Source organism: Ammospiza caudacuta, chromosome 13 (genome assembly GCF_027887145.1).
Source record: "Ammospiza caudacuta isolate bAmmCau1 chromosome 13, bAmmCau1.pri, whole genome shotgun sequence".
NCBI classification, from domain to species: Eukaryota; Metazoa; Chordata; class Aves; order Passeriformes; family Passerellidae; genus Ammospiza; species Ammospiza caudacuta.
Window position 1 is genome coordinate 3,871,423 of NC_080605.1, and position 24,247 is coordinate 3,895,669.

Consider the following 24,247-nt stretch of genomic DNA (forward strand, 5'->3'; position numbering starts at 1 on the left):
GGATGAATCTTCAATATTTGATGTTTAAATAAAACCGTAGCTGTTAAAATAAGGCAGTGCATAAGAATTCAAATCTTCTTAAAATAGAGCTTCACATCTTTAGGCCATCTTCAGCATTTTCTAATCCTCTTGAGAGTAAGAAACCAAGTAGGTAATCTCAATAGGACAGAAAAACATGGCAGAGAGAGGAGTTTCATGGGAAGCATCAGCAGAAGGTAAACAGCTTAATGTTTAACTCAAAATGACTCCAACTTTTTCACTGGAAATTGGGATGAATTGTAAGTTGTGAACTAGAGACAGTCTCTTCTTTAAGGGGTTTTTGTGGCTGAAAATGAGAAAAACTAAGACCATGTTAATGTAAATCAGTGTCAGTGCAGGACTCTTAACGTTTCCTTTCTGATGGCCATGAGCTCTGAGATTCCAGATTTCTGCCTAGATGCTTGGCTATGGTATATGGGCATGTCCCAGGAGTTTGGAGTTGCTTATTTCACTGTAAGGGAGAATGATAACTCCTGTTATTCTGGAAGTTAACTATTGACAAGTCTAATTAACACTGGTATTTGCTTGGCTGAGTCATAAAACTATAGGGAAAGGATATTGAGCCTTTTTAGGGCTGATATGCATTATTATCTGTGGGTTTTTGCCAAGTTGTGTTGTCAGGGAATCTAAACAATTCTGCACACTCCAAGCCCCTTCCTGAACCCTGGAAAAATTAGGTCATTGCTTCTGTTCACATCTGTTTACAAAAGGTTTGGGTAAATTTTTATAGGTAAATAGGCATGATTCAATAATATCTGGGATCATATCTTCTGCTTGGGCAATCCTTCTAATTAATTTATGGCTTGCTGTGGGGTTTTTTGCACATAGTCTCTGCAGTGATTAATCAGAATTCTAAAACTGGCAGCCCATAGCAGCATTACAAATGACAAAGCCAAACCTAAAAGTTGTAACCAGCTAACCTACTCTAGCTTCTTGAGAGTCATTTGTGGAGAGAAGCACTCCTCATCCCTGGGAAGGATCAGATGTACTTGAAATGATGAAACTGAATGAAACTTCTGATTTTCATTATGCCAAGTGAGCATTTCATGGAAGATACCCTTTGGCAATGGTGATCAGTGCTAGCTTTAGCCTGTTTTGCATTCAAATTGGATAAAAATGGGTACTGAGCCCTGGATCTGCTCAGGAACTCTGCACCAGTACTGTTTACAGTAACTACCATGTTGTGCATGATTATCTTTCATTGAGCCCCACTAAAGTGGGAAAAAAATGGAAGAGAGTAGAGAGAATATGGAAAGGTGCCATTGAGGATGACAGAATCACAGAATGGCCTGGGTTGGATAGGACCTTAAAGGTCATCGAGTTCCAACCTCCCACCATGGGCAGGGGCGCCCTCCACTGTCCCGGGGTGTTCAGAGCCACCCAGCCTGGCCTTGGGCACTGCCAGGGATCCAGGGGCAGCCCCAGCTGCTCTGGGCACCCTGTGCCAGGGCCTGCCCACCCTCACAGGGAGGAATTCCTTCCCAGTATCCCATCTAATCCTGCCTTTTGGCAGTTTGAACCCATTTCCCCTTGTCCTGCCAATTCCCTGTAAATAGTCTCTCTCCACCTTTCCTGTCAGCTCCTTCACGTACTGGAAGGTCACAGTCAGGTTACCCTGAAGTTTTTCTTCTCCAGGCTGAGCAATCCCAGCTCTCCCAGCTTTTCCTCCCAGCAGATCTGCTCCATCCCTCTGCTCATCCTGGTGCCTCCTTTGGACTCTCTCCAGCAGCTCCAGGTCCTCCCCAGGGCTGGAGGCAGCTCTGCAGATGGGGTCTCACCTGAGGGGCAGAGGGCCAGAATTGCCTCCCTTGGCCTGCTTGGCTTCTCCTTCTCCCTGACCTCTGGTTGCTTTCTCTACTGCTTTTCTATATGTGACAGCACAGATTTTTTTGGCTCTGTTACAGACTTCTTGTTCACTTTTTCCTTGCACCTCTGTGGTTCTGCAACGGAGTTGGTCTTAGAAATCTTCCCAGTGGGAGAGGCAGCTCCATCACTGGAGCATCGTGGCTCCTGTGGGATGGGTTTGTGGGAAGTGTATATGAATTTATTTTTCCATCTAGTTGGAGGTGCTAAATGACTGTATAAAAAAAGGGAGGCAGAGCTGTGGGTGCTGCAGAGAGGAGCTGAGAAGTCTGGCTCTCAACTTTGTGCTAAGTCTTGCTGACTTTTGAGTGAGCTAGCAAGAGGAAGATGAGCAGGGAGGGACACATGTAGGAATGAGGGCAGCTTGTCATTAGGTGTGATGAAGGCAAAAAGATCACAAAGATGACCTAGTTTAACAACTGAGGGAAAGGATGGAGGATTGTGGGAAGCTGCTGTTCTCTTTCTCTTAGAGAAAAATTCAGCCATGAAAGAACCATGAGCCACTTTTGTTCCTCAAAAGAGTCACAGTGTAGATGAAAAGAGACGTTGGAGGGATTAAACTGGAATGGATTAATATTAACCAGAACCGGAGAATTGTTTTAGTAGCTGTGCTGTAGGCTACACAATTATAGGAGACAACTAGCAGCAACAAGAACAAAAAGGTGGAGAAAGAGCTTGTGAAAGGAAAGAAATTTTCTTATTGGAGTGATGGAAAATGAGACATATTCTTACTTTAACTGTATTAAATGAAGTCAATAAAATCCAGCACACTTGTGGGCATACTTCTATGAAACATTTACTTTACATTAAACAGATTTTTTTATTTAAACAATGCAGCTAGTTATTAAAAGGTGCTTTGGATGTATTGCTCTAAAGAGCATACATTGCCATAAATTACCATTGGCCATACATTAGCTGGTTTTACAGTTGGGATTCTTCTGATACCAGATGAATTGGTTAAAGCTGTAAAAGAGAACAAAACCAAAAGGTGCTCAATCTGTTCATCATGTTTCCGGATTATTAAAATACTTCAGCGTGTGAGGAATGAAGGAATAATAAGGAGATGCCTATAGGAGAAACAGAGTATGCAAAAGTTGGAGGTAAGGCTACTATAATAGAGAGGGTATATAAAGATAAGAGGATATAGTGGGGATTTTTTAATTTTATGTGAGATAAGCCAGGGAGAAAAGATAAATGATAATTGCTTTGGAATCTCTGTCACTGATACGAAGACTCTACTCAAGGAGTATTGCAAAAGGGAACATAAAATGAGATAGTTTTGTGTTACTTTTGAGTAGTACTTTCACAGATAATAAATTTTTTAAAATCTGTGATTTTCTGCTTGAGAACACCATAAATGGTTTCATGTTGTTCATGTCACAGCCCAGTACTGTTTGGAGCATGAAGAAATGTAAGTGATAAAGAAGCTGACAAGATAAAAAATGGACATAAGGCAGTGCTGCAGCCTCCTGGTAGTGCCAGCAGCTCTGTGGTGTGGGGCAGCTCCTCAGGGTGCTGTTTGCCCACCACTTCTGATGGGCCTCACTGCAAGGTTAGAAATGCCCTTGGGCCTCCAGCCTCAGTTATTCTTTCCCCAGATGGTTTTGTGCTCTTGTTGTGTAATGTTTACATGGCTGAAGCTTTGTCCTGCCCACACTTCTTGCTCTCCCCCTGTCACTCAGGAAGCAAAATGCACAGGGTCCCCCAAACTCCAGCACCAGCCATGGGTTTTATCCTCCCATTTTCTTTACCCTGAAAGTAAAGAAATGTTTATTTTTGTGGAAGGGTATCAACTGGGTGATTTTATTATCTTGAGATCACATTTTCAGGATTATAGAGGTTGTATTTATTTCAGTGTTGGGAGGACATGGAGGTTTTAATCAGAGACTGAAGTCTCCTGAATAACTGGCTGCTCCCATACAGTGAAGGAAGGAGCAACAGTGCAGCCATTGGTACAAAAGACAGCAGGAGAGCCCTGGAGGAACTGACTGCAAGCAGATCCTTCATGTTCTTCTTGCCTTTAGAAAAATGTCTCTGGCTGCATATCAGGAGAAAAGAGTAGAAAAGGTTTAGTTTTGAACATGGACCTGTAAAGTTGCCCACTCTGTTGGGTTAGAGGAGTGGATCTCTGGTATCCTGAGGAATAGAGGCAGCAGAGCCCATGTCTTAATAGGCCTCAGTCTGCTACATGGTTACCAGGGTAAAAAATGAGTGTTTTATTCACTCTTTGAATGTAACACAGGCCAGGCTGGTCTTCTGTCTTTTCCACATCCTTCCAAAGTTTGGTGAGTTAGAAAGTTATACCTAAGTGGCATGGCAAAAGTCCCTAACAAAGCTGTCTTGCATAGATTGTGAAAAAACACTTCTGTTCTGAGGAGACTGTGCTATCAGCATGGACTGGATTAAAGCACACTGATTTTCGTAGCTGTGGCAACTTCCTGTGTAATCTCCTATTTTGAGAAATAAAGATAAGATTAGTAAAACATTCCTCGTATCTGATGCTATTGTTGTGATAGTAGAGAATATAGTTTTTGTTCTCTGTGGCCTTATTAAATGTAAGAGCAAAGCTAAACCCAAATATTTCTTTTTATTGTTTGCCAAAGGATTCATCCCCCTGAATTTTTCAAGAACAAATATGCTGTGGATGAAGCCTACTATGTGACTGAGGTGAGTTGTCTGTCTCTGAATATTTTTTCCTGTGAACACAAAATCAATGAGTGACAGTGACTTTGCTTAATTTTAGTCCCTTTCTTGCTGGATGTCTCCTGACTTCTTGGGATCTTCTCTCCCTTCCCTGTTACTGGAAAATGTCCTTTTATCTTACAAAGCACTTGTAATTTTTTTAAGGCTGCTCTTTTGATCTGACCATAGTTCTTAATCCAAAGTCAGTCTCATAAACATGCTCTGTCCATGATGAGACCTGTCAGTGTTTGGCTTTATCCAACTGAAACATGTTGCTAAATACATTTTTGAATTCTTTGGAGATATGTGGACATTGCTGTCAAGGAGGTTCCATGTCCTAGCTTGGACTTGGGAGCCTACATTCATTTTATGCCTCCAAAAAGCTGCTGGGAAAGGTGTGGTGTTTGTGAGGTCCCCAGGATGAGGTGAGAGATGAGAATCTGACTTCATGTTCTCAGAAGGCTGATTTATTATTTTATGATATTATATTATTAAAACAATGCTATACTAAACTATACTAAAGAAAGAGAGGGATACAGACAGAAGGCTTGACAAGAATGAATAATAAAAACCTGTGACTGACTCCTCAGAGTCTGACACGGCTGATAGTGATTGGTCATTAAGTAAAAACAATTCACATGGAACCAATCAAACATGTGCCTGTTGGTAAACAATGTCCAGACCCATTCCAAAGCAGCAAAACGGGGAGAAGCAAATGAGATAATACTGTTTATTCTCTGAGGCTTCTCAGCTTCCCAGGAGAAGAAATCCTGGCAAAGGCTGCATGCCTCACTCTTATTTTCTACAGAATCATCCCATTACTTGAATAAGCAAATATACTCACATTTTTGGGTGCAAGTGTGCCTTGCTTAGTTAGGTTTCTGATTTAATTTCTGAGCAGATGTTTGGACACTTGTGCACCTGGCCAGCAGTGGTTTCTGTGGTAGGAAGGCTCAGCAGGTGAGGACAGTATTCCTGCCAAGCTCTGTGTGTGACTTTCATGGAGAGCAGCTTGAAGAAGACTCCTCTGATTCTTCTGTTCCTGTAGAACACTAATTCTGACTCTCTAGACCACAAGTTTTGCTCTCATCAGCTGTGAGGAGATTTCATTTAATTATCCTAATGAATCCAGCAACAAAGTAGAATTAGATCTGTATGTCAGGAGCTGAGAGTGGAGGGAGCTGTGGAGAGGTTGATTTTTGCCATATGTGAGTTGGAGTCTTGTAGTGTCCAGGTGCTCCAGTGCTCATCTGTCAGATGATGAAAATTGCAAGTGGAAAATACATGTTTTGGTTTTAAAAATCACATTTTTAAAAATCACATTCACCTTATTTAGTTTGGGTCATTTTCTGTCAACAAATGCCTTCATTGCAGTTCTGTTCTGTGCTTTTTTACTGCTTAGAAACTTCATTGATGGGAAAAGAGCTCTTTCTGTGGAACAGTAAATAAATTAAAAAATGAAGGCTGCTTTTGGCCTGGACTGCATGTATTGAAGTAGGAAGCTGTTGAAGCTTGCAGGATAACTGTTCAGCTCTCAGTGGTTCCTTCAGCTTTTGGCTTTTTTTGCCAAGGAATTTGTTTTCCACCATCAGGACAGCAGGGGCCTTTTTTATAGAATAGAATTACATCAATGAATGACCAACATCTGTAAGTGTGTTATCCTGATATTTCATGGGATTAAGAAACAAAAAAAAATAAAGGTTGGAATTGATATTTTTGAGCTTCACTGCCATATACTTTCTTTTGTTAATATCAGTAGTGTGTATTAAGGTGGTTTAAAGTTGATAGAATACTGCTCCATGCAGCTATGCCATGTGTTCATTGCCTCAAGATAAGTGTAATTCAGCACCCACCCTTCCCGTCTGCAGCTGCTCTGAAAGCCCAGCACTCTACAAGCCCAGGGATTTTGTTCTCAGATTGTGAATGTTTGAAGGAGGCTGAATAAAAGGATTGGTCAGTAAAAGTGACCCAGTGAAAATAACAGTAAATATTCTTTGCTAAGCATTTAGCACATTGTACCATAATAATATCAATGCAAATGTTGCATGTGCAGGATAGAGCACCCTGGTGTTCCTTATTTCTGTGTGACATTACAACTTTTTTGGCTCCTATGTTATGTTTTCCTAATGATGACAATAGACATCATTATAGTTGGTATTTATGTCTTTAAAGGACACAATGAACTTGACCACTGTCAATAATTTGTATTCTGCTGTCTCTTGTTGCATGTCTCAGGTAATACTACAATATCTGAAAGGTATCAGAGGAACATTTTTCTCTTTGCAGCTCATTTACTTTATATACAGTGAATATTGATAAAATTGGTATCAATATGGTTATGTGGAAGAAAAAAAAAGACAAATAATGATCAAAACCCTCTTTTTAGCTATGCAGTGTGTTGGCTTCGAAGAAACCTGCTGTGCTTCTCACTTTGGTAAGTCATATTTGGAAAGTACTACATTTCTTCAATAAGGATACCAGTTCATGCAGCATTGCTTTGCATTGTCATTCTCTATATTTTCCCCCCATCTTACACCAAATTAGAAGCCACCTGTGTACACCAGTCTAGTCTTCTGGCCCCTCCATGGTTTCGAGATTTGTAGCTTCTGGCCTCATCCCATGTGCATTCTGTTTGCCAAAGCTGGTTTGGTTTTCTGGTAAAACACAACAAGCCTTTTGACCATGATGGCCTCCACCCTCCCTGCTCTGACTCCAAACTCCCTTTTCCTTTCATGCTGTTCTGGTCATGTCATGAGCAGGTTTGGGCCTTTCTGTGGGAATCCCACAAAGGTTCAGGGAATACTTTTTTTGTCCATTGAGTGGTTTAGTAACAACAGCTTCTGGGAGGAGTGAGGCAATATCAAATGCTTGCTAAGGATTTTGAATGGTGCTTGCTTATTTCTTGGGAAGAATCATGAATTAGTGGAGGTGAAGGCTATAAGTTTCTCCTTTCCATCATCTCCCAGCTGCTCCCCTGATTTACAGGTGTTTTGTAAACTCCTACTATCTGTTTTATTCTCTCAAATATTTATAAAAATTATTTGCTGACTCTGAGCTTTCCCTTACAGCAGATGCAGTGGCAGCTCCTGGAATTCTTGTTTTCCCATGATAGAGACCAGGCAGAAACCATAACAAAAAAATCCCTCCTTAGGCAGGTACATGGCCTCAGATCTGAATTCTTTATCCATTAAGAACAGAGGCCCTAAATAGTTTTCAGTCGTTCTTTCACTTATATTTGTATACTCTTAAAAGATGCCTCTATGGCTTAATTTCATGTTCTTTAAGAGAAATGAGAGAAATGGAATGTTTAACTATCTTGTGTTCTTACTGTGCATTTCTTCACATGGAGTTGTTGAGTAGTTATCACTCTGGGAGCATCCTGTTGTAATCAGGAATTTTCACATAATTTTTGGCTGAGGGAAGGGTGCTGTGGTGCTTTCACATTCCTCCCACTGCTGTGGAGAAGCATTCAGAGAAGGGAAGAGCTCTCCTCTGTCTGCTGCTGAATGGAAACCTGGTCCTCTCCTCCTGTGGTCTGGTTGCAGAGCTGCTGCTCTACAGGGCTCCCCAGGCACATGTCAGAATGTTCATCTGCTGTGTAGCAGCCAAAACACTCTTGCTGAGGCTGCTTCCTTGAATGGAAAGCTGTAGGGGAGCAGCAAGCAAATTTAAATAGTAACAAAGCAAATTTAAATTGCCAAGGCAGGGCATAATAATTTATTTTAATATTAAATTACTTTAGAAGAAGCTTTGCTATTTTTCATTATTGTGCCATGTAAAATTATATTATAGGTCTCACACCTCCCTCTGAAGACATAAGGGCATTAGAAAGCCAAGCTTGTCTTTGTCCAAAGCAGCACATCCTGACCTGAGCTCTGTGCTGGTCTCCTATGGAACTGATTATTTCTTATATTGCACTGTGTTTGAACAGTCAGGGGTTTTCTTATTTATAGTGATTCAGGTAAAGTTACGTGTAAGTTTTCCCAAATGCTTACTGCAATCAAGTTGTCCCCATGATTGAAATTTTAAATACATGTGTTTGGCTCAGCATCACAGTCCTTTTTAATCTCTTTCCTCCCAGCGTGGTGTTAATACTGACAGTGGAAATGTTTCCAAAGAAGCTTCCTTTGAGGGGATCAGCCAGTAAGTGACACAGCTTTTTTGTGCATTAATTGTTACATGGTTATGTTGAATTCATTTTACATTTCAAATTAAATTATGTTTTTTCTTGATGAAAGGACGTTGGATGGCAGATCAGATGCCAAACATTTTATTTCCAAAGAAGTTTTGATATGTGTTTCTAATGACTTGAAATACAGTCAGGTTTTTTTTTTTGAAATCTGTCTTGTATCTAAGTTAATCCAAATTTTCTCTTTGTCTGTGTTTATACCGTAGCTATTTAAAACCAAATAGACCCATCTTCATACATCCATTTCCACTTTTGTGATTGGAATATTTGATTTTCAGATGGAAGAAAAATTAATCTTTAAGAGTAGCCTCTCTCTCTTACTGAGTTCCTTGTACATTATCAATCTAGGTATTATGGATTCTGGTAATGCACAGTCTTCTGAAAAAATGTTACATTACAGGTGTAAAATAAATTCACAAATCAGAAAAAAAAAAAGGAATAATCATTTGTCTGTCTAGATGTGAGCTTTTAGTGTCCTTAGCTGTCTTTTTATGAAGTTTGGCCACTAGTGAGGTAAAATGTCTTCCTGCTTGCAGTATTTTGAAAGGGCAGTAAATAGAAATACATCACTGCTTGCTCTGGGATGTGGGGATGATGGCCTCAATTTTTAATTAAACACAACTATCTGTTCTGTTATGATATCTTTTAAAGAAGATTATTTTGTGTTCTTAGCTCAAGTGTATGGGAAAAAGAAACAGACCCCCCCTCATTAAAAGGCCTGTTAAAATAAGCAGTTGTGCTGAGATATTGATCATTGACTTCCAGACACCTCACTATATTTTTCTATCCTCCTGTGTCAGCAGCATGTTAATTCTACAGGGGGGATGGTAGGGCACAGGATTGGCTGCAAGTCTGGGCACTCATTTGTGTAATCTGAGCATGTTTTCTGCTGGGATTGTTTCTTTGTATCAAATATCTGAAATCTGATTTCATAATTACTTAGTTCTCCCCTCTGTATCCTAAATGGGAATTTAGTGGTTCTGTCAGGGATATTGGGAACAAGGTACCAGGCATTTAGACATTTTTGCTGCCCACTGAGTTAAATAGAAAGTATTCCACAATACACTCAGGTCACTTCTAACTAGTGTTTGGTGTCCTCTCTGCTGTTACAAGCAGCGTGAGTTCTGTTGCTTTGTCCAAGTAGATGGCCATCTTACAGGTGGACTCCAAAATCTGTGTGGAGCAGTATCTCTAGTTTTATTTGATACACCACCATATGAAATACAAACAGTTGTTAACTTCACCAGCAATTGTTTATTGGAATGCTGTACCAAAGTCTGTTTGAACTACCAAACCTCCCTTTTTTACCCTGAATTCCACTAAACTCCATTTAAAGAGTTTAATTAGTAGCCCATTCACTAGTCAACATTAAGCTGGGAAGCCACTCCATTCAGCACTTCATTTGAGATTTTAAATGAGTGTCTCCTACAACACTGAGTGATATTTAAACTTTGGCTTCTCATTTAGTGCTGAGCCTGCTCCCTGTGCTTCTCAATTCCTAGCAGGGATTTCCAGCTGTCAGCAGATATTTCTCTTTGGCACTTGGCACATGTTCATCCCTCTCCACCCCCAGGCACTGGCTCATTCATTTTGCTGCCTTTGGCAGGTCTGGTTGGTACCTTCCCCTCCCTGTCAGAGCCTCTCGCTGCTCAGAGTGACCCCAAGAAAAGTTGGAAAGTCTCTTTTCCCAGCCCAGCGCTTGAAGAAGCAGTCAGGGCTCTTCATTTCTCATCTCAAGGTTGTTTATTGTTCCTCATCTATAAAATTCTTTCTCCTGCCCTGTCCAGGTCCCTCCAGCAGGACAGTTCCAGGCACTCTGCCTGTCCCCAGGGCACTGTTATGGCTTTATACTAAAAACTACGTGTGCAATGGTTACAATTACTTCCCAATCCCTATCACCTGTGTTAGACCGTGAGCTTCTACTCTAAACCAATCTGTAAGTGCCACCATCACAGCAGGAGATGGAGGCCAAGAAGAAGAAGGAGAAAGGCTGGACATGCCCAGTTCCCTCCATCTTGCCCCCTGAACCCCCATTCTAAAAACCCCAAAATCAACTTTTTCAGTTTGTGATAATTTACTTAATCTACTTAATTTGTCATGGCTTGCTGATCTTCATCTAAGGCTGCTAACTTGCTCCACGGGTCATAATCAAACCCACAGTTATTTTGGGCTCTGTGCCAGGGTCTCTAAGCCCCCTGGCAGGGGTCTTGGCGGGATGTCCTGGGTCCTGACACCTCCCAAGCTCACAGTCTGGAAGAGCATGCACTGATTTTGTTGTTGGATCAACTCCCCATTTCTGACAGAGACCATGCCTTCAAACCACTTGTCACTCCAGCCTTTCTTTGATCTCCCTGGTTCTGTTTGTATCTTCTCCTGGACTGTGGTGGCTCTGGTGAGCTCCTGCTTGGTCCATGTGCAGGGGGTAACTGAGAGTCTGGAGGAGGGGGTGTGTAGGAGCATCGGGGGTAGGATGGTTGGGACAGACGGAGAGCAGAGATCTCTGCAGCCAGGTCAGGAATTTGGGGTTTATTGCACAGGGTCTGGGTGCAGGGCCCTGCTGGGATTTGGGGTTTATTGCACAGGGCCTGGGTGCAGGGCCCTGCTGGGAGCTGCCAGACACAGCTCAGAGCAGCAAAGAGAGAAGAGAGTGGGAGAGAGGGTGAGAGGGTGAGAGAGTAAGGGAGTAAAAAAGGTAACAGAGTAAAAGGGATAAGAGAGCGAGGTTCCTGTTACAATACCATAAATCTTCTGTGTAGAATATTCTAATTCTCACTAACCAATCTAGTCCAAGATACAAACCCTACAGCAGTTACATACAGCCTATAAGAATCATTACATTACCACACTGTGTTACATTTTAAACCCTAAAAACTCCTCTTTGGGCCCCTTCTGCCAAGCTGTAGGTCTGCTCTGACCCTTGGGCCTGTCTGCAGGCAGAGGGTGTTGTTCCATCAAAAGGGGATCACCTTCAGCCAGCCACACCATGGTTTTCCAGTTGTTCAGTAACTGAGGGATGTCAAAACTTTCTTTCATATCAATCTTGCTTATAGTTTCCGTATTCTCAAAATCTTCTTCCAGACAATCATATTTATAAGGCTTTCCTGTTTCATCTTCCCCAACAGGGGTGAGCTTCCTTTTAAACTCTGCTTGCCTCAGAATTTTATAACTGTCTATATAAACCAGTCCATTTTATATTTGTTTTCAATACAGACCCAAATCAAATTCAACTTTCCTACTTTCTTGCTTCTCCACCACTCCTGTAGCAAATGTTTCCTTTATAGAAATATATATTTCAGATGTATTGATTGTTTCCAGGAGGATTACACCCAGAGCAGAGTGTTCCTCCAAAGTGTGCTCCCTCCTGCCTGTGGCTGTGCCTTGCTGGCTCTCAGTGCTCAGCTCAGCCAGGCTCTGCCCTGCCCATGATGCTCTAGTTTATGCCTGATCTCCTGTTAGTTTTGTTTTCTGGCTTCCTGGCCGAGATCTATTTTTTTGATAGGACTATTTTGTGTTTCTCTTGCTTCCATATATCTTTTTTTCTCCTAGGCCGACCTGGCCCAGTGGGGGTGGGGGGCATGGGGGGGTGTCTCATGATGGATAATAATGAAAATAATGTCTAATTTCCTGAAAAGGGTGAATCTTGCTCTCTTTGCAGGCTGTTCACCTGCTTCTGTCTGAAGCTGTCTTTTCCTTGCCCTAGTGATGTTGTTTCCTTGCCTTACTTTTTGAACCTTTTGAACTTCTTCTGGAACATTATTCCTTAAGCTATTTGGTTAATTTTTCTACTGTCATAAATAGTTATTTGAGACAAAATGACTGCTGTGGTTGTGGGTTATTTCTGTGCCCTGAGGATCACCCTGAAGTTATTTTTGTCATGCTAGCAATAGCTAAGCTTGATTCCATCCTGATTATAGAATCTGTAGGGGTGAATTATTTCCTGGTTTCCATTAGTTTATGTATAGCTCTCCCATATAGCCAGGGATGTTGCCCTTCAGAAAAGCTGCTCTGTTGCTGCAGGCTGTGGAACAGAGGCCAGTGGCACATGGAAAGTTCCCTGCTCAGCAGAGGGACACTGAGGGACCAGCCTGGGACAGGGATTTAGCCAGGAGACCTGGACCATGTCCTGGTGCTGCTCTGGTACCTGGGACAGGGATCTGGACAGGAGACCTGGACCCTGTCCTGGTGCTGCTCTGGTACCTGGGACAGGGATCTGGACAGGAGACCTGGACCATGTCCTGGTGCTGCTCTGGTACCTGGGACAGGGATCTGGACAGGAGACCTGGACCCTGTCCTGGTGCTGCTCTGGTACCTGGGACAGGGATTTAGCCAGGAGACCTGGACCCTGTCCTGGTGCTTCTCTGTAACTCCCCTCAGGTCAGCTCTGTTTGCAGCTCCCAGGAATCCTGCAGGAGGGGATTGCTCACTTGCCCCAGAAAACTGAACCGTAGAAGGCAGATTTCTGAAGGTTTCTAGTGCTTCTTTTCTGGAAATTCAGATTTCTATTTGCTAATAGAGGCCAGTTCTGTGTTTGCAGTTTTTTTCCCTAATTCATGGATCCTTTCTTCAAATGTGCAGGATTTTCTTTCATCTAATCATGCCAGTTATGTAGCCCTTGTAGAAATGCTTTGAGAGGATGTGACTCACCATACAGAAAATGTATTTTTAACCTGTAGGGTTGAACAGTAATGTACCATATACTTTAAATCACTGTTGAATAAACCTTTGCTCACCGTGTTGGCAGGGTTTTTTTTCATCCTCAGAGTCAACTGAGGTGAATGATGGACAGTTTAAGCAACGCACCTACTGTTTAAAGTTCTGTAGTGAATTCCTCCTTTCATATTGGATAGCCAAATCAGTTCATTAGGACGAAGACTCTCCATGTTGAAAAAGAGAAGAAAATTCTAACATTGTGTATCAATATGTTTTAGATTTTTATCACTGTAGACCCACACAGTGTGTTCATTAAACTGACAAAAGAGGTCTCATTATACAGTGCTTTCATATGGGAGGTGTAGATTTCTAGGGTTGTTTTAACTAATGAATTTGTCTTGCATGTGAAAGGACAACTGAGTATGAAATCAATTTGGCCATGCCTTAAAGTGTAGTATTTCTTAGTTCTGCATTGATTAAATGAGAGCATTAATATGTTACAGATTGCAACTGTAGCAAATGGCAATTTGTTTTCTTCCTCAAGATCACATATCTCATCATCTAAGTATTGTCAATTTGCAAATTGCAGAAAAATGTAGAATTAGATTGCGCTGCCTAATCCTCTTAGCATTAGGGTAGTACATGTTATGAGTAAGTTGTTTGCTGTCTAGTGAGATCAAAACTTTGCTGGGAGCCATGGTCAGGGGATTTTATCTAAGGGTTTGTAATGTGAATTAAACACCATTTGTCTACATTTCATACTATTGGTGGTGAAAGGCTCTTTCTGTTGAGTTTGACCAGTACCTTTGAGGGTGTGGTAGGTTGGTTTGGCTGCCTTGCTGGCAGATGTCCTGGGTTGATTTCCTGCAGTGTCTGGGAGGGGCACAGGCAGGACCCAGGTGTTGTTCTGTCCCAGCTCATGTCGGGGCTGGGGCTGGGGAAGGGACTCTCTCTTGCTTTGGAGAAGAAGGGGTTTCCCTCCTGCAGAGAAACGTGGTGGGCACAATGGTCCCATTGGGTGTTTTGTTTATTGTCAAGAGTTTCCCATGTAAATCTTTTCTTTGACCTTTTGTTCTTAATTTTGTTGTTGTTGCTGTTCATTTTCTTATCTCACTGCTCTTTCCAGAAAATCATTCTTGTCTTGACCCCTCATCTTTGCCTTTTGTACTTCCACTGGGAGAGGGAGGGGAAGCATGTGGCACTGTGGTTGTAGTGGGAGCACTAAAGAAAGAAAATGGGACAACTTTGAAGGGATATTCTGCTCCCAAGGTTTGAAAGCTCATGAATGAGGAGTTGAGGGGAGTTGTAGTGGAATCATATTGTTAGTCCTGAGGTGGTTAGGAGAGCAGCTCCCAGTTGGAGGGGAAGGGGGCAAGTGAGTGGCAGTGATGCTGTGGTTTTGGTGAGAGCGCTAAATTGGACAATGCTGTCCCTAAACCACCACAGTAACCAGAGTGAAGTGTGATTTGAGTCATCAGCCTTTGAAGTCTCACAGTTATAAACAGGTGGCCCTGTGGCTGCTCACACAGGACCCACAGCTGTCATGAGGTGGGTGGGGCTGAGAGTTCTGTCATTAATCTTCTTGAGAAAGTGGCCTACAATATATGCTGTGTCTCAGAGGTCTAACATCTTGTTTGCTAGTTGGCATTACCTCAGAAAGTCTGTCTTGCAGGTGAGAGAGAGAACTTGTATTCAGCTGATGACCTCCTGGTTCTTCTCCACCCACCAGCACCCTGCTGATTCAGTCCTGCTGCCTCTCTGTGTGTTCAATGAGCTTCCCCAGTTGACAGCAGACCAGAATTTTAAGGAACTGCCACATAGTAGGCATAGTAGGCGGTCCCAGCCAGCAAAATTTGGATTTCTGGCAGCACAGAGACAGTTCAAGAAGAGCCTGATGCCTTGTGAAGGCTGCCCTAGAACAGAGGCTAGATGGAGCTGAAGAATAAAGTTGGGATTTATTAGAAGGCCTGAATGGATCCACCTTGAGCAGCACAAGAGCCCAGCCAGGGCTGCACCCAAGATGAACCAAAATGGCCCCAAAATGCACAACAGTTCAAGGGGTCTGTCACTGTGATCAGTTCTGCTCCGTTTGCATCTTGCAGTTCACTGTCCCATTCCAGCTTTAGCCCAGGCAGTCCCACCCTGCTTGTTTTTCTCTCTCCAGCCCACGGTGTTTGTGCTCTTGGGCTGAGATTTGGATCATTTGTCCTTGGTGCCCAGCTGGAGCAGGAATTGTTTTGTCTCCCTGCTCTGTGCACAGAGCTCACCATCCCCTAATGTGAAGCCCAGACCCTCACACTAAAGCAGCACAGAATGTGAAAAATATAAAAGCTAAAATCTAAGGCATGGCCAGGAAAGATAGAATGCAGGGACTGTAGCTGAAATGGCTTTTCTAAAGAGTGAGCTGCTGTAAGTCTACACCAGTGTACAATTTCCCCCTTTTCTGAATGCTCAGGTGAGACATATTACAGCGACCTGAGGAGGTCTCCATGGTGAGAGAAGGATGAGAATCTTGTTTCTTGATCAGAAGGCTAGGTTTATTGATATATGATATATAATACATTATAACTATACTAAAGAGAATAAAGAGAGAAGTTGCAGAGGCTTGCTAAGCTAAGAATAGAATAGAATCAATAACAAAGTTCTGTATCCAGGGAATCTGTCCCCGAGCTTGCTTCTGTGATTGGCCCTAATATTGTACACATGGAACATGAACCAATCACAGGTGCATCCTATTGCATCTCACAGCAGCTGATAATCATTGTTTACATTCTTCTTCTGGGGCCTTTGCTTCCCAGAAGATGCACAAGTCTGAAAGAAAGGATTTCTGTGAAAAAATGTCTGCGACAGAGACAGTCTTCTTTTATGAGGTTCATATTTGGCTCATTTAATTTGCTTTTGATTTCATCCATTTGTGTTTGTGGTTAAAGTGATCAATTCAGTTTTTTGAGATGTGGATTTTCAGAGTGAAAGTCAGCTGCCTTCTGTAACTGCCCTTCCCTGTGCTTTATTTTCTGTTATTTCACAGTAACCATGGTTTACTCCTGTTTGCATAGAGCTGCTGTTGGACTCTCCAGTGCTGCACTGGCTCCTTACATTTGGCTTCATTGATCAGTTTTCTGTCTGACATGCTGATGACATTACTGAAAGCTTTTGTGTCTCTTGTTACAGCTGCAGCGTAATTCTGTGTCTTGGTGTTCTGTGGTGGTGTCTGTTGGTGTTCTCCAGCCACACAGGAGCTCAGGCTTTTGGGTTCTTAAAATCTTCATAGACTGATTTTACTGTGTCATTCATATATTTTCTTCTATATAAATTTGTATTTCACTGTATTTTACATCCATTGTAGAATTATTTCTGCATTGCTCTACCTAAGTGATAATTTTTGAGATAGTGATGATTAAATTGAAAATATGCCCTTTTGATACTTTCTTGTTTCCAAGTGGCCAATTTTATTATATAATGATGCACTGTTCTGAGATTGGTGGGTGGCTTTTTGTCTGGAATTTTTTTACAGTGATTTCCCATTCATACCCATAATATTGAATACCATACAGCTTGTCCTTGTTGAATGTTGGAATAAGTTTGTGATTTGAGCTACTAATCTTCTCCTTATTAGGGTTTTATAAGTTTATGAGCATGTGTTTATGAAAAAGAGAAACATAGGGTTCTTTTCTGCTTTCCCAGGACACAGGAGGACCCTTACATAATTAAAAGTGACTTCTAAGTAATTTTTTTAAACTGAATTTGTGCTTTCATTGGTCCCTTCTGAAGTATAAAGAATGGTTAATAACCTGGAAAAATTTAATTTTTTCCTTCAAAAATGTGGGAAAAGGAACTGTTGCCACATAACAATGTTTTGAAGAACTGTTGGGAGCTTGAAGCATTTTAATTCTCTTAAATACCCTAACTGGAGAGCCAACAGTCCAGAGCAGACAGAAATATCCTTGATGCAGAACACTCCTTAGGCATTTAAATTGTTAGCAAAAAACCCTTTAAACAATGCTTGAAAATCCATTTGTGTTCCACCTAATTACTCTGCTGCTTGCTCTATTTGCCACTGTGGTGTTATTGTTTAGAGAGCCTCAAAATCATTCCCAGAATACATGAATTGCTCATATAGAAAATAAACAGAAAAATAGTGAGGTGTCAGAGGCCAAGGCGAGTGTGGAGCTTCTGCTGTGCCTCTTCTGCAGATTGGAGAAGACCTGGAGAGGTCATTTTCCTTTTCACCATCCTCTAAGCAAGCTTGTTTATCTCATGGCCACCTTCTGTGCACACTGAAGTGGGAAGGCATGAAACAAAGGATGAAATCTGCAATTTGCTGGGCTTAATTTCATTGAAGGGTGTTTGAGGAACAAAGTAATAATCACAGAATAATTTGGAATGAATGCCTGGAGGCCAGTCTGGTCCACCCCACAGTCACAGCAGTGAACTGATAACCCAGCATTTTATTGTTGCCAAAAGAAGTGTGATAAGCATGTCCAAACATACTGTTACGCTGCCTTCTGACATTCTTGAAATTATGTATATGGTTTAGTTTCATGTATTGCAAAATTAAATGCATTCTTCTCACTGGGGTCTCTGTTGAATTCCCATACGATACTTGTTTTCACTTTACTTCCTCAGAGAATACACAGTTAAAAAAAGAAAGAGTATTTAGTCTCTGTTGTTGTGGCTGGCTGCTTTTTAATATTAATATCTTTGGGTTTTTTTAGATTTAATGTCAACAACAAAATTCTTCATCCTGAAACTGCTGAATGGTGAGTAACATAAAATATTTCTCTTTGAGTAGTGTTGAACAGGCTTATACTGTACCATTGCTTCAGAGGGGTTCCCTCAGCTGAAGCCTCCTACTTTACCACAGGACTTTTAATTTTAAGTTGATTTCATGTTATGGACTGGAAATAATGGACTTAATAATAAGGCAAGGTAACAGCATTGAAAACCAAAGAATTTATGTAACATTTCTTAAGCATTTTATCTGGATACACATTTCTCTAGGATGTGTTAGGGTTAAAGTCACATTTGTGTAAATATGAATTTGTATGAATGAGAAAGAACTGAGGAGAATTTATGTTCTAGCAACAGAAATCAAATGTAGATCAAAACTCTGTCTAAACAGGTAGTATTTAATTAGGTGTTATTTCTTCTCCAGGATTTATTTTAACAGCCTTAATTTTGCTGAATTATTATTCAAATAGCTGTACTTTGTAATTCTTGGGGAATTCTGCTGTAGCCTATCTGAAACAAACAAATTGGATGTGTTACTAAGTGCAAAGCTGCTCCATTTTGTTAGTTTTCCTCTTCTGGTCAACATTGCTGACTTTGTCCACAGGATTGCTCCAACTAAGGCTCTCTAGTTTTCCATTTAGAAAATTACTGAAGTAACATAGTAGTGGATGAAAGAACACAGTAGTGGATTTTTTGTTAATGAATTAGGTTTTTAACTGAGCTTTTTTTGAGTACATTAATCTAGAAATGAGGAAGCAAATCCTTAGTTAAGACAGATAAGCTTAAAATACAAAACACAGGTGCACCCTCTGGCTACCACTGTGGCAGGGTATTGCATTTCATGCTACTACATATTATGTTTTTAATGCTTATTTCCAGCACATATGCTGAGAACCATCTTCTGCTGTCTCCATCTACAGCTAATTGCCAGCTTGAAAACTGTGGAGATGTTATTTGAACATCAGTGATTTTTGGAACATTTAGAATTGCTAAAAGGTCACATATCTGTTGTGGCAGATATTTTTCATTGCTTGGCAGGACATAAGGCTGCAGAAGAGAAGTAGGGAGGTTTTGTGTAGGCATTATTCCATCCCTGAGTCCTGGGTGTGCCTGGAGCTGTGATAGTGGACTCATTCTCCTGTGCTGAGTGTCAGGGGGCTGATCTTTATATCCTGCCTATTCTAGAATTTGTGCCATTCCTTTTCCTAAACAGTGAAGTTATGTTATGGGCTTGATTTCTAAGTTTAAGAGGGGTGAGGAAGAGGACTTGGAAAGGGCCTGTCTGACTTCTAAGCTTTGTACTGAAGACACAACAGGCACAGAGATGGTAATTTTAGCTGCAGAAGGCTTTGAAGTAGGGCTACAGACTTTTTCCCAAGGTAGCTTTCAGCTTGTTTCCATCCACCTTACCAAGGTATGATGAACTTTTCCCCTCTGTGGTTTCAATTAAAGAGTGATTGAATCTTCTTTAGGAAGCTCAGGTAAGGACAAACATCAGGTCAGTGCCCTGGAGGTTGTGCTGAGAGAGGTGGAGCACTGAGGCAGTGAAAAGGCAGCACCTGGAGCTGGGCTGGAAGGAATCATCTCTTCAGTGAACTGTGAGAGGCAGCCTGGAATTCTGATTCAGTTCTTCCTGCAGCCTGGAATTCTGATTCAGTTCTTCCTGCAGCCTGACTGAAGGGGGATGCTTGGTATGCACCTTCCCTACACCTGGCTTTAAGGAAGGGCAATTCTAAGTGAAGAGAAAGTTTTACTGAGTTTGGTGGCTTTCCTTTTAAGTCAGAAGTATGTTAAAGATGGTTGTTAGGATTTAAGTGTCTGGTGAAATTAACATGTGAATGGCAGGTCATATTAAAGCTTACTAAAGTAGAAATCTCCTTGGAATGTCAAGTTACCAGCCAAGGAAGTTTGTTTAGAAATCAATATTTTTAGAGTTAAGAACATTTTTCTTTTAGGAAGATGAATTCTTGTGGGTTATATTCTGGGGTAAGAAATTGCATCCTTTGAATCATCTCCTTGCAGGGATGGATTTCATTTCAGATTTGGCAAGCTCTGAACTACTGTGTTTTACATGGTACTTTCAGAAAAACTTTGCTCTATGCCATGCTGTCAAGCTGCCAGCTAGAGATGAAATGGCTGAGCTTTCTGAACCAGCCAGGGGGAACTGGGAGCTACAAAAGCCAGCTCTAGCATTATACAGTCTTCTAATAAAATGCAGACAAAATGATAAGAGGCAAAGTGTTTGTGGTTAAGGATCTGTTGCCTCTCTTGCTTAATATTTCAAGATCTCATTATTTTCTGACTTGATGTGGAACTTAAAACAGAAGAATTCAACCTTACACTGGATTTCAGCAGTTTGCAGATGGTGTTCTGTTAATTTTTTTCATTTTATTGAGTGGGTGTAGTTTCAAACAAATTTCAAAACTTTCATTTTAGATTTAAAGGCTTCCACTTCAAATTTCATGGCTAATGGATATGCTAAGTATTGATTCCAGTGTTTGGAAAAGAAAATGCCATCTAACAGAAGAAAGAATTCAAACATGTCTAAATTATCTCCTTAGCAATCAGGAGGTTTTTTGACACCAACACTTAGCCAAATGGCCTTTTGTTCCTCTAATTTGCCAGTGTCTATCATAATCCTGTTGTTGCTAGAAGTAAACATTTAGTACTTTGCAGCTTTGTGCCTGTATATACTGTATTTTCCTGTAAACCCAGTGAAAATGAACTTTGATAGTTTTATGTGGGAGATTTCATATGTTCTGTTTTTTGCATTATTTTGATGGAAAGCTATAAATATCTCTTAGTGAAAACTGATCTGTATGTTAATATCTTAAAACTGTTCATTTGCTTTTTGTGTTTTCAGGGGTTTTTCTATCTATGCTGTAAACCCCTTAACATTTTTTTGAACTCCTGTCTTTGATGTTCATGCACCTGTCTCAGAATTGTGCTGTGATACCTCTCCTTTGCATATGTGCATTGCTGTGTTTGCTGGATTTGATGCTAATTCAGTCAGCAACTTTTTATGCATTGCAGAAGAGCAGAAATGTATCAACTGTGATAGAGAAATTTCTATAAATAGAATGTGGAAAGGTAACAGCAGAGGTGAGAAAAGGTAAAAATAAGGCAGGCCTGTGAAGTCTGCCCACATGGGCATCATCCTTATGTATTAGGTGGTCTGTAAATCTAATATTTCCAGAAGGAAAAGGTGGAGTGGACATTCCCAGGTGTTTTCCATGTGTGTCACAGAAAGGAGACATTAAGGTTGCACACATCTACCAAAAAGCAGCAAAACAAGCCAGTTGATAAAGCACTTATCTGATAACTGGAAACAAATACTTCTGGCAGCATTATCAGAGCTGCAGAATGCACATAGAGAACCAATTTATGTATCTTTGAGGAGAGCACTGGTTTAGGAAAATATAGTTGAGTTATGTGAGTTTCAGCCTCATAATTGCCTCAAATTCTATGTGCTCTTCACCACTTGATTAGGTCATGCGTGTAATTTGGTATCCAGACATTTAAAATGCCCAGATGTACTTTCAGGATTGAAATGTCTCTTGTTTATATTAGAGTTTCTCTGTCCTGCTGGATGGCTGACGTGGTTGAAAAGACCAGCTGCTCATATGGTTAAGTGAAAATAAAAGTAGAAAATGTGTGGAAAAGGAGAATGAGGAAGAAGAAATGTTTTTACACTGGTGAAATGAGGGGGGAAAAGGGTGAAAGTTACAGGTCAGTCCTGACTTCCAGAGACTTGTGCTTTTATTTCAACTGGATTGCACTGAGTGCCTCCCCTGCTAATCTGAGGCGTGCCTTCCATGTGCAGTCTGTACATTGGGGCAATTTGCATTAGCTGGAGCCTGGAAATTATTTGTTCCCATTAAAATATTAATGCATTTATGCAGAGGCTGTAACTGGTCTAGGAGCTGTTTTTAATAGAATGTTGAAGTTCACATTCATGAAAAAAGGTGGTATTTTCTTCCTGTCCTTATTTTGGAAGTGGGGGAGAACATCCTGAGAACTGTGGACACTCATCACAAGATTGTCCTGAAGTGCCAAACACTGCTGTAAACCTGGCTTGGGAGGGTGCTGCCTTTTGCACTGTCCAGACAGTGAGAAAGGGGTGAAATCCAGGCTCTTCTACTAGCCAGACATGATGTGGGAGCTCCATCAACAGTGCCAATGTAACCCAGGGGCCCAGGGTCTGCTGATCCTGTTCCCTGCACAATCCTCCCTCTCCTTCCTTCGCTCCTTCACTCCTTGGATAGTGGTTTTTGTTGGTCTCAGAATGACTAAATATTTTCTGTGAAGTATTTCAGTGCCTGACCTTGTGTAAAGGAAGGAGCTGCATTGCATAAATAGTCAGTCTGAGGCTGAGCATGAATTCCTATTTTCAAACAGATACCTGAGAAGTTGTGATCTAGTACAGATACATAGTGTGATCTAGTACAAATACATTGAGTGATCTAATACAGATACATTGAGTGATCTAGTACAAATACATTGAGTGATCTAATACAAATACATTGTGTGATCTAATACAGATACATAGTGTGATCTAGTACAGATACATAGTGTGATCTAGTACAAATACATTGAGTGATCTAATACAGATACATTGAGTGATCTAATACAAATACATTATGTGATCTAATACAGATACATTGTGTGATCTATTACAGATACATAGTGTGATCTAGTACAAATACATTGAGTGATCTAATACAGATACATTGAGTGATCTAGTACAAATACATTGTGTGATCTAATACAGATACATTGTGTGATCTAATACAGATACATTGTGTGATCTAATACAGATACATTGTGTGATCTAATACAGATACATTGTGTGATCTAGTACAGATACATTGTGTGATCTAGTACAAATACATTGAGTGATCTGATACAGATACATTGAGTGATCTAATACAGATACATAGTGTGATCTAGTACAAATACATTGAGTGATCTAATGCAGATACATTGAGTGATCTCGTACAAATACATTGACTGATCTGATACAAATACATTGTGTGATCTAATAGATACATTGATCCTGAAGCCTTGTGCCCAAGCCAAGGGAAATGGTTTCTAACACTGTTTGCACTTGCTGTGGAGCAGTTACTAACTTTTATTACCAGCAGATTGCAACAAAGAGATCAGACAGCTGAATTATGAAACAACCTATTTTTCGGGCAATTGCAGATCATGGATATGTACTTTATACTGAAGGTAATATAAAGGCACATCAAACAAGTATTAAATTACCCTGCTAGCACATGCAGTCTTCCAAGAAATAGGATTTAAAAAAAATTTAAAATCTATAAGCCTTTGCTGCTGCCTCATTCTAACGGAAATATATTTGAGCCACTCTTTTTTATGTCTTGGCTGAAAGACAGGAGTGGAAGTTTGTTTCCTCACTCACAGTCAGCAGATTTTACCATCCCAGTGTAATCTTTTCACCTGGGTGTACATTTTAAAACCTGCTACTTCTCATTCTCAATTGCATAGTGATTATTTTGTGTCATCTTCCATTTGACTAAGAAAGTCAATCCACTCCCCTCTATAGTGTTTCTGTTTGTAAAAGCATTCTGATCAATATCAGGATTTTACAAAGGTACCTTTACTCTTGCCAGAGGAGTTGTTTGAAGGGAGTGGCTGTGCTGTGGTAATGCACTGTCTGTGGGAAATGCTGTAATCTCACATCAGAGGCACTGATGGCTGGGAAACCTGTTTCTGGACTCATTAAAACAAACTACAGAGCAGAAATACAGTAAAGAGTTTTCTACAGCAGTGTGAGGAGGAGCATGGAACAATGAAAAGAGAGGTCTTGGTGGCAGTTTCAAAGTGTAACAGTTATGGTTCTTTGTAACTGCTGCAAACCCTGGAGTGCAGCTCGAAAACATGATTGAAATATTTTCATGCAATTCAATAGATGTAGTTCTGTACTTTGTAAACAGTAAGTATGTACTTCACAGCTGCCCTTGAGATGGGCATGAACAATACCAGGAATTCAGTGTGTGTAACAGTGGAAGGAGTATGTGGGTTTAATAGAGGTTATGGAACTGTGTCTGCTTTCCTGTGCATGTCACA

At 40.9% G+C, this 24,247-nt stretch overlaps 1 protein-coding gene across 1 annotated transcript in view; it reads left to right on the plus strand.

Moving 5' to 3' along the window:
• The window catches only part of PEPD (peptidase D), a 148,678-nt gene that overhangs the window by 18,680 nt on the left and 105,751 nt on the right, over positions 1-24,247 (plus strand). The window contains exons 4-7 of the mRNA XM_058813545.1: positions 4,506-4,569; positions 6,971-7,018; positions 8,666-8,727; positions 18,139-18,183. Of these exons, the coding sequence (XP_058669528.1) occupies positions 4,506-4,569; positions 6,971-7,018; positions 8,666-8,727; positions 18,139-18,183 (219 nt within the window). The remainder of the gene's footprint in view (positions 1-4,505; positions 4,570-6,970; positions 7,019-8,665; positions 8,728-18,138; positions 18,184-24,247) is intronic.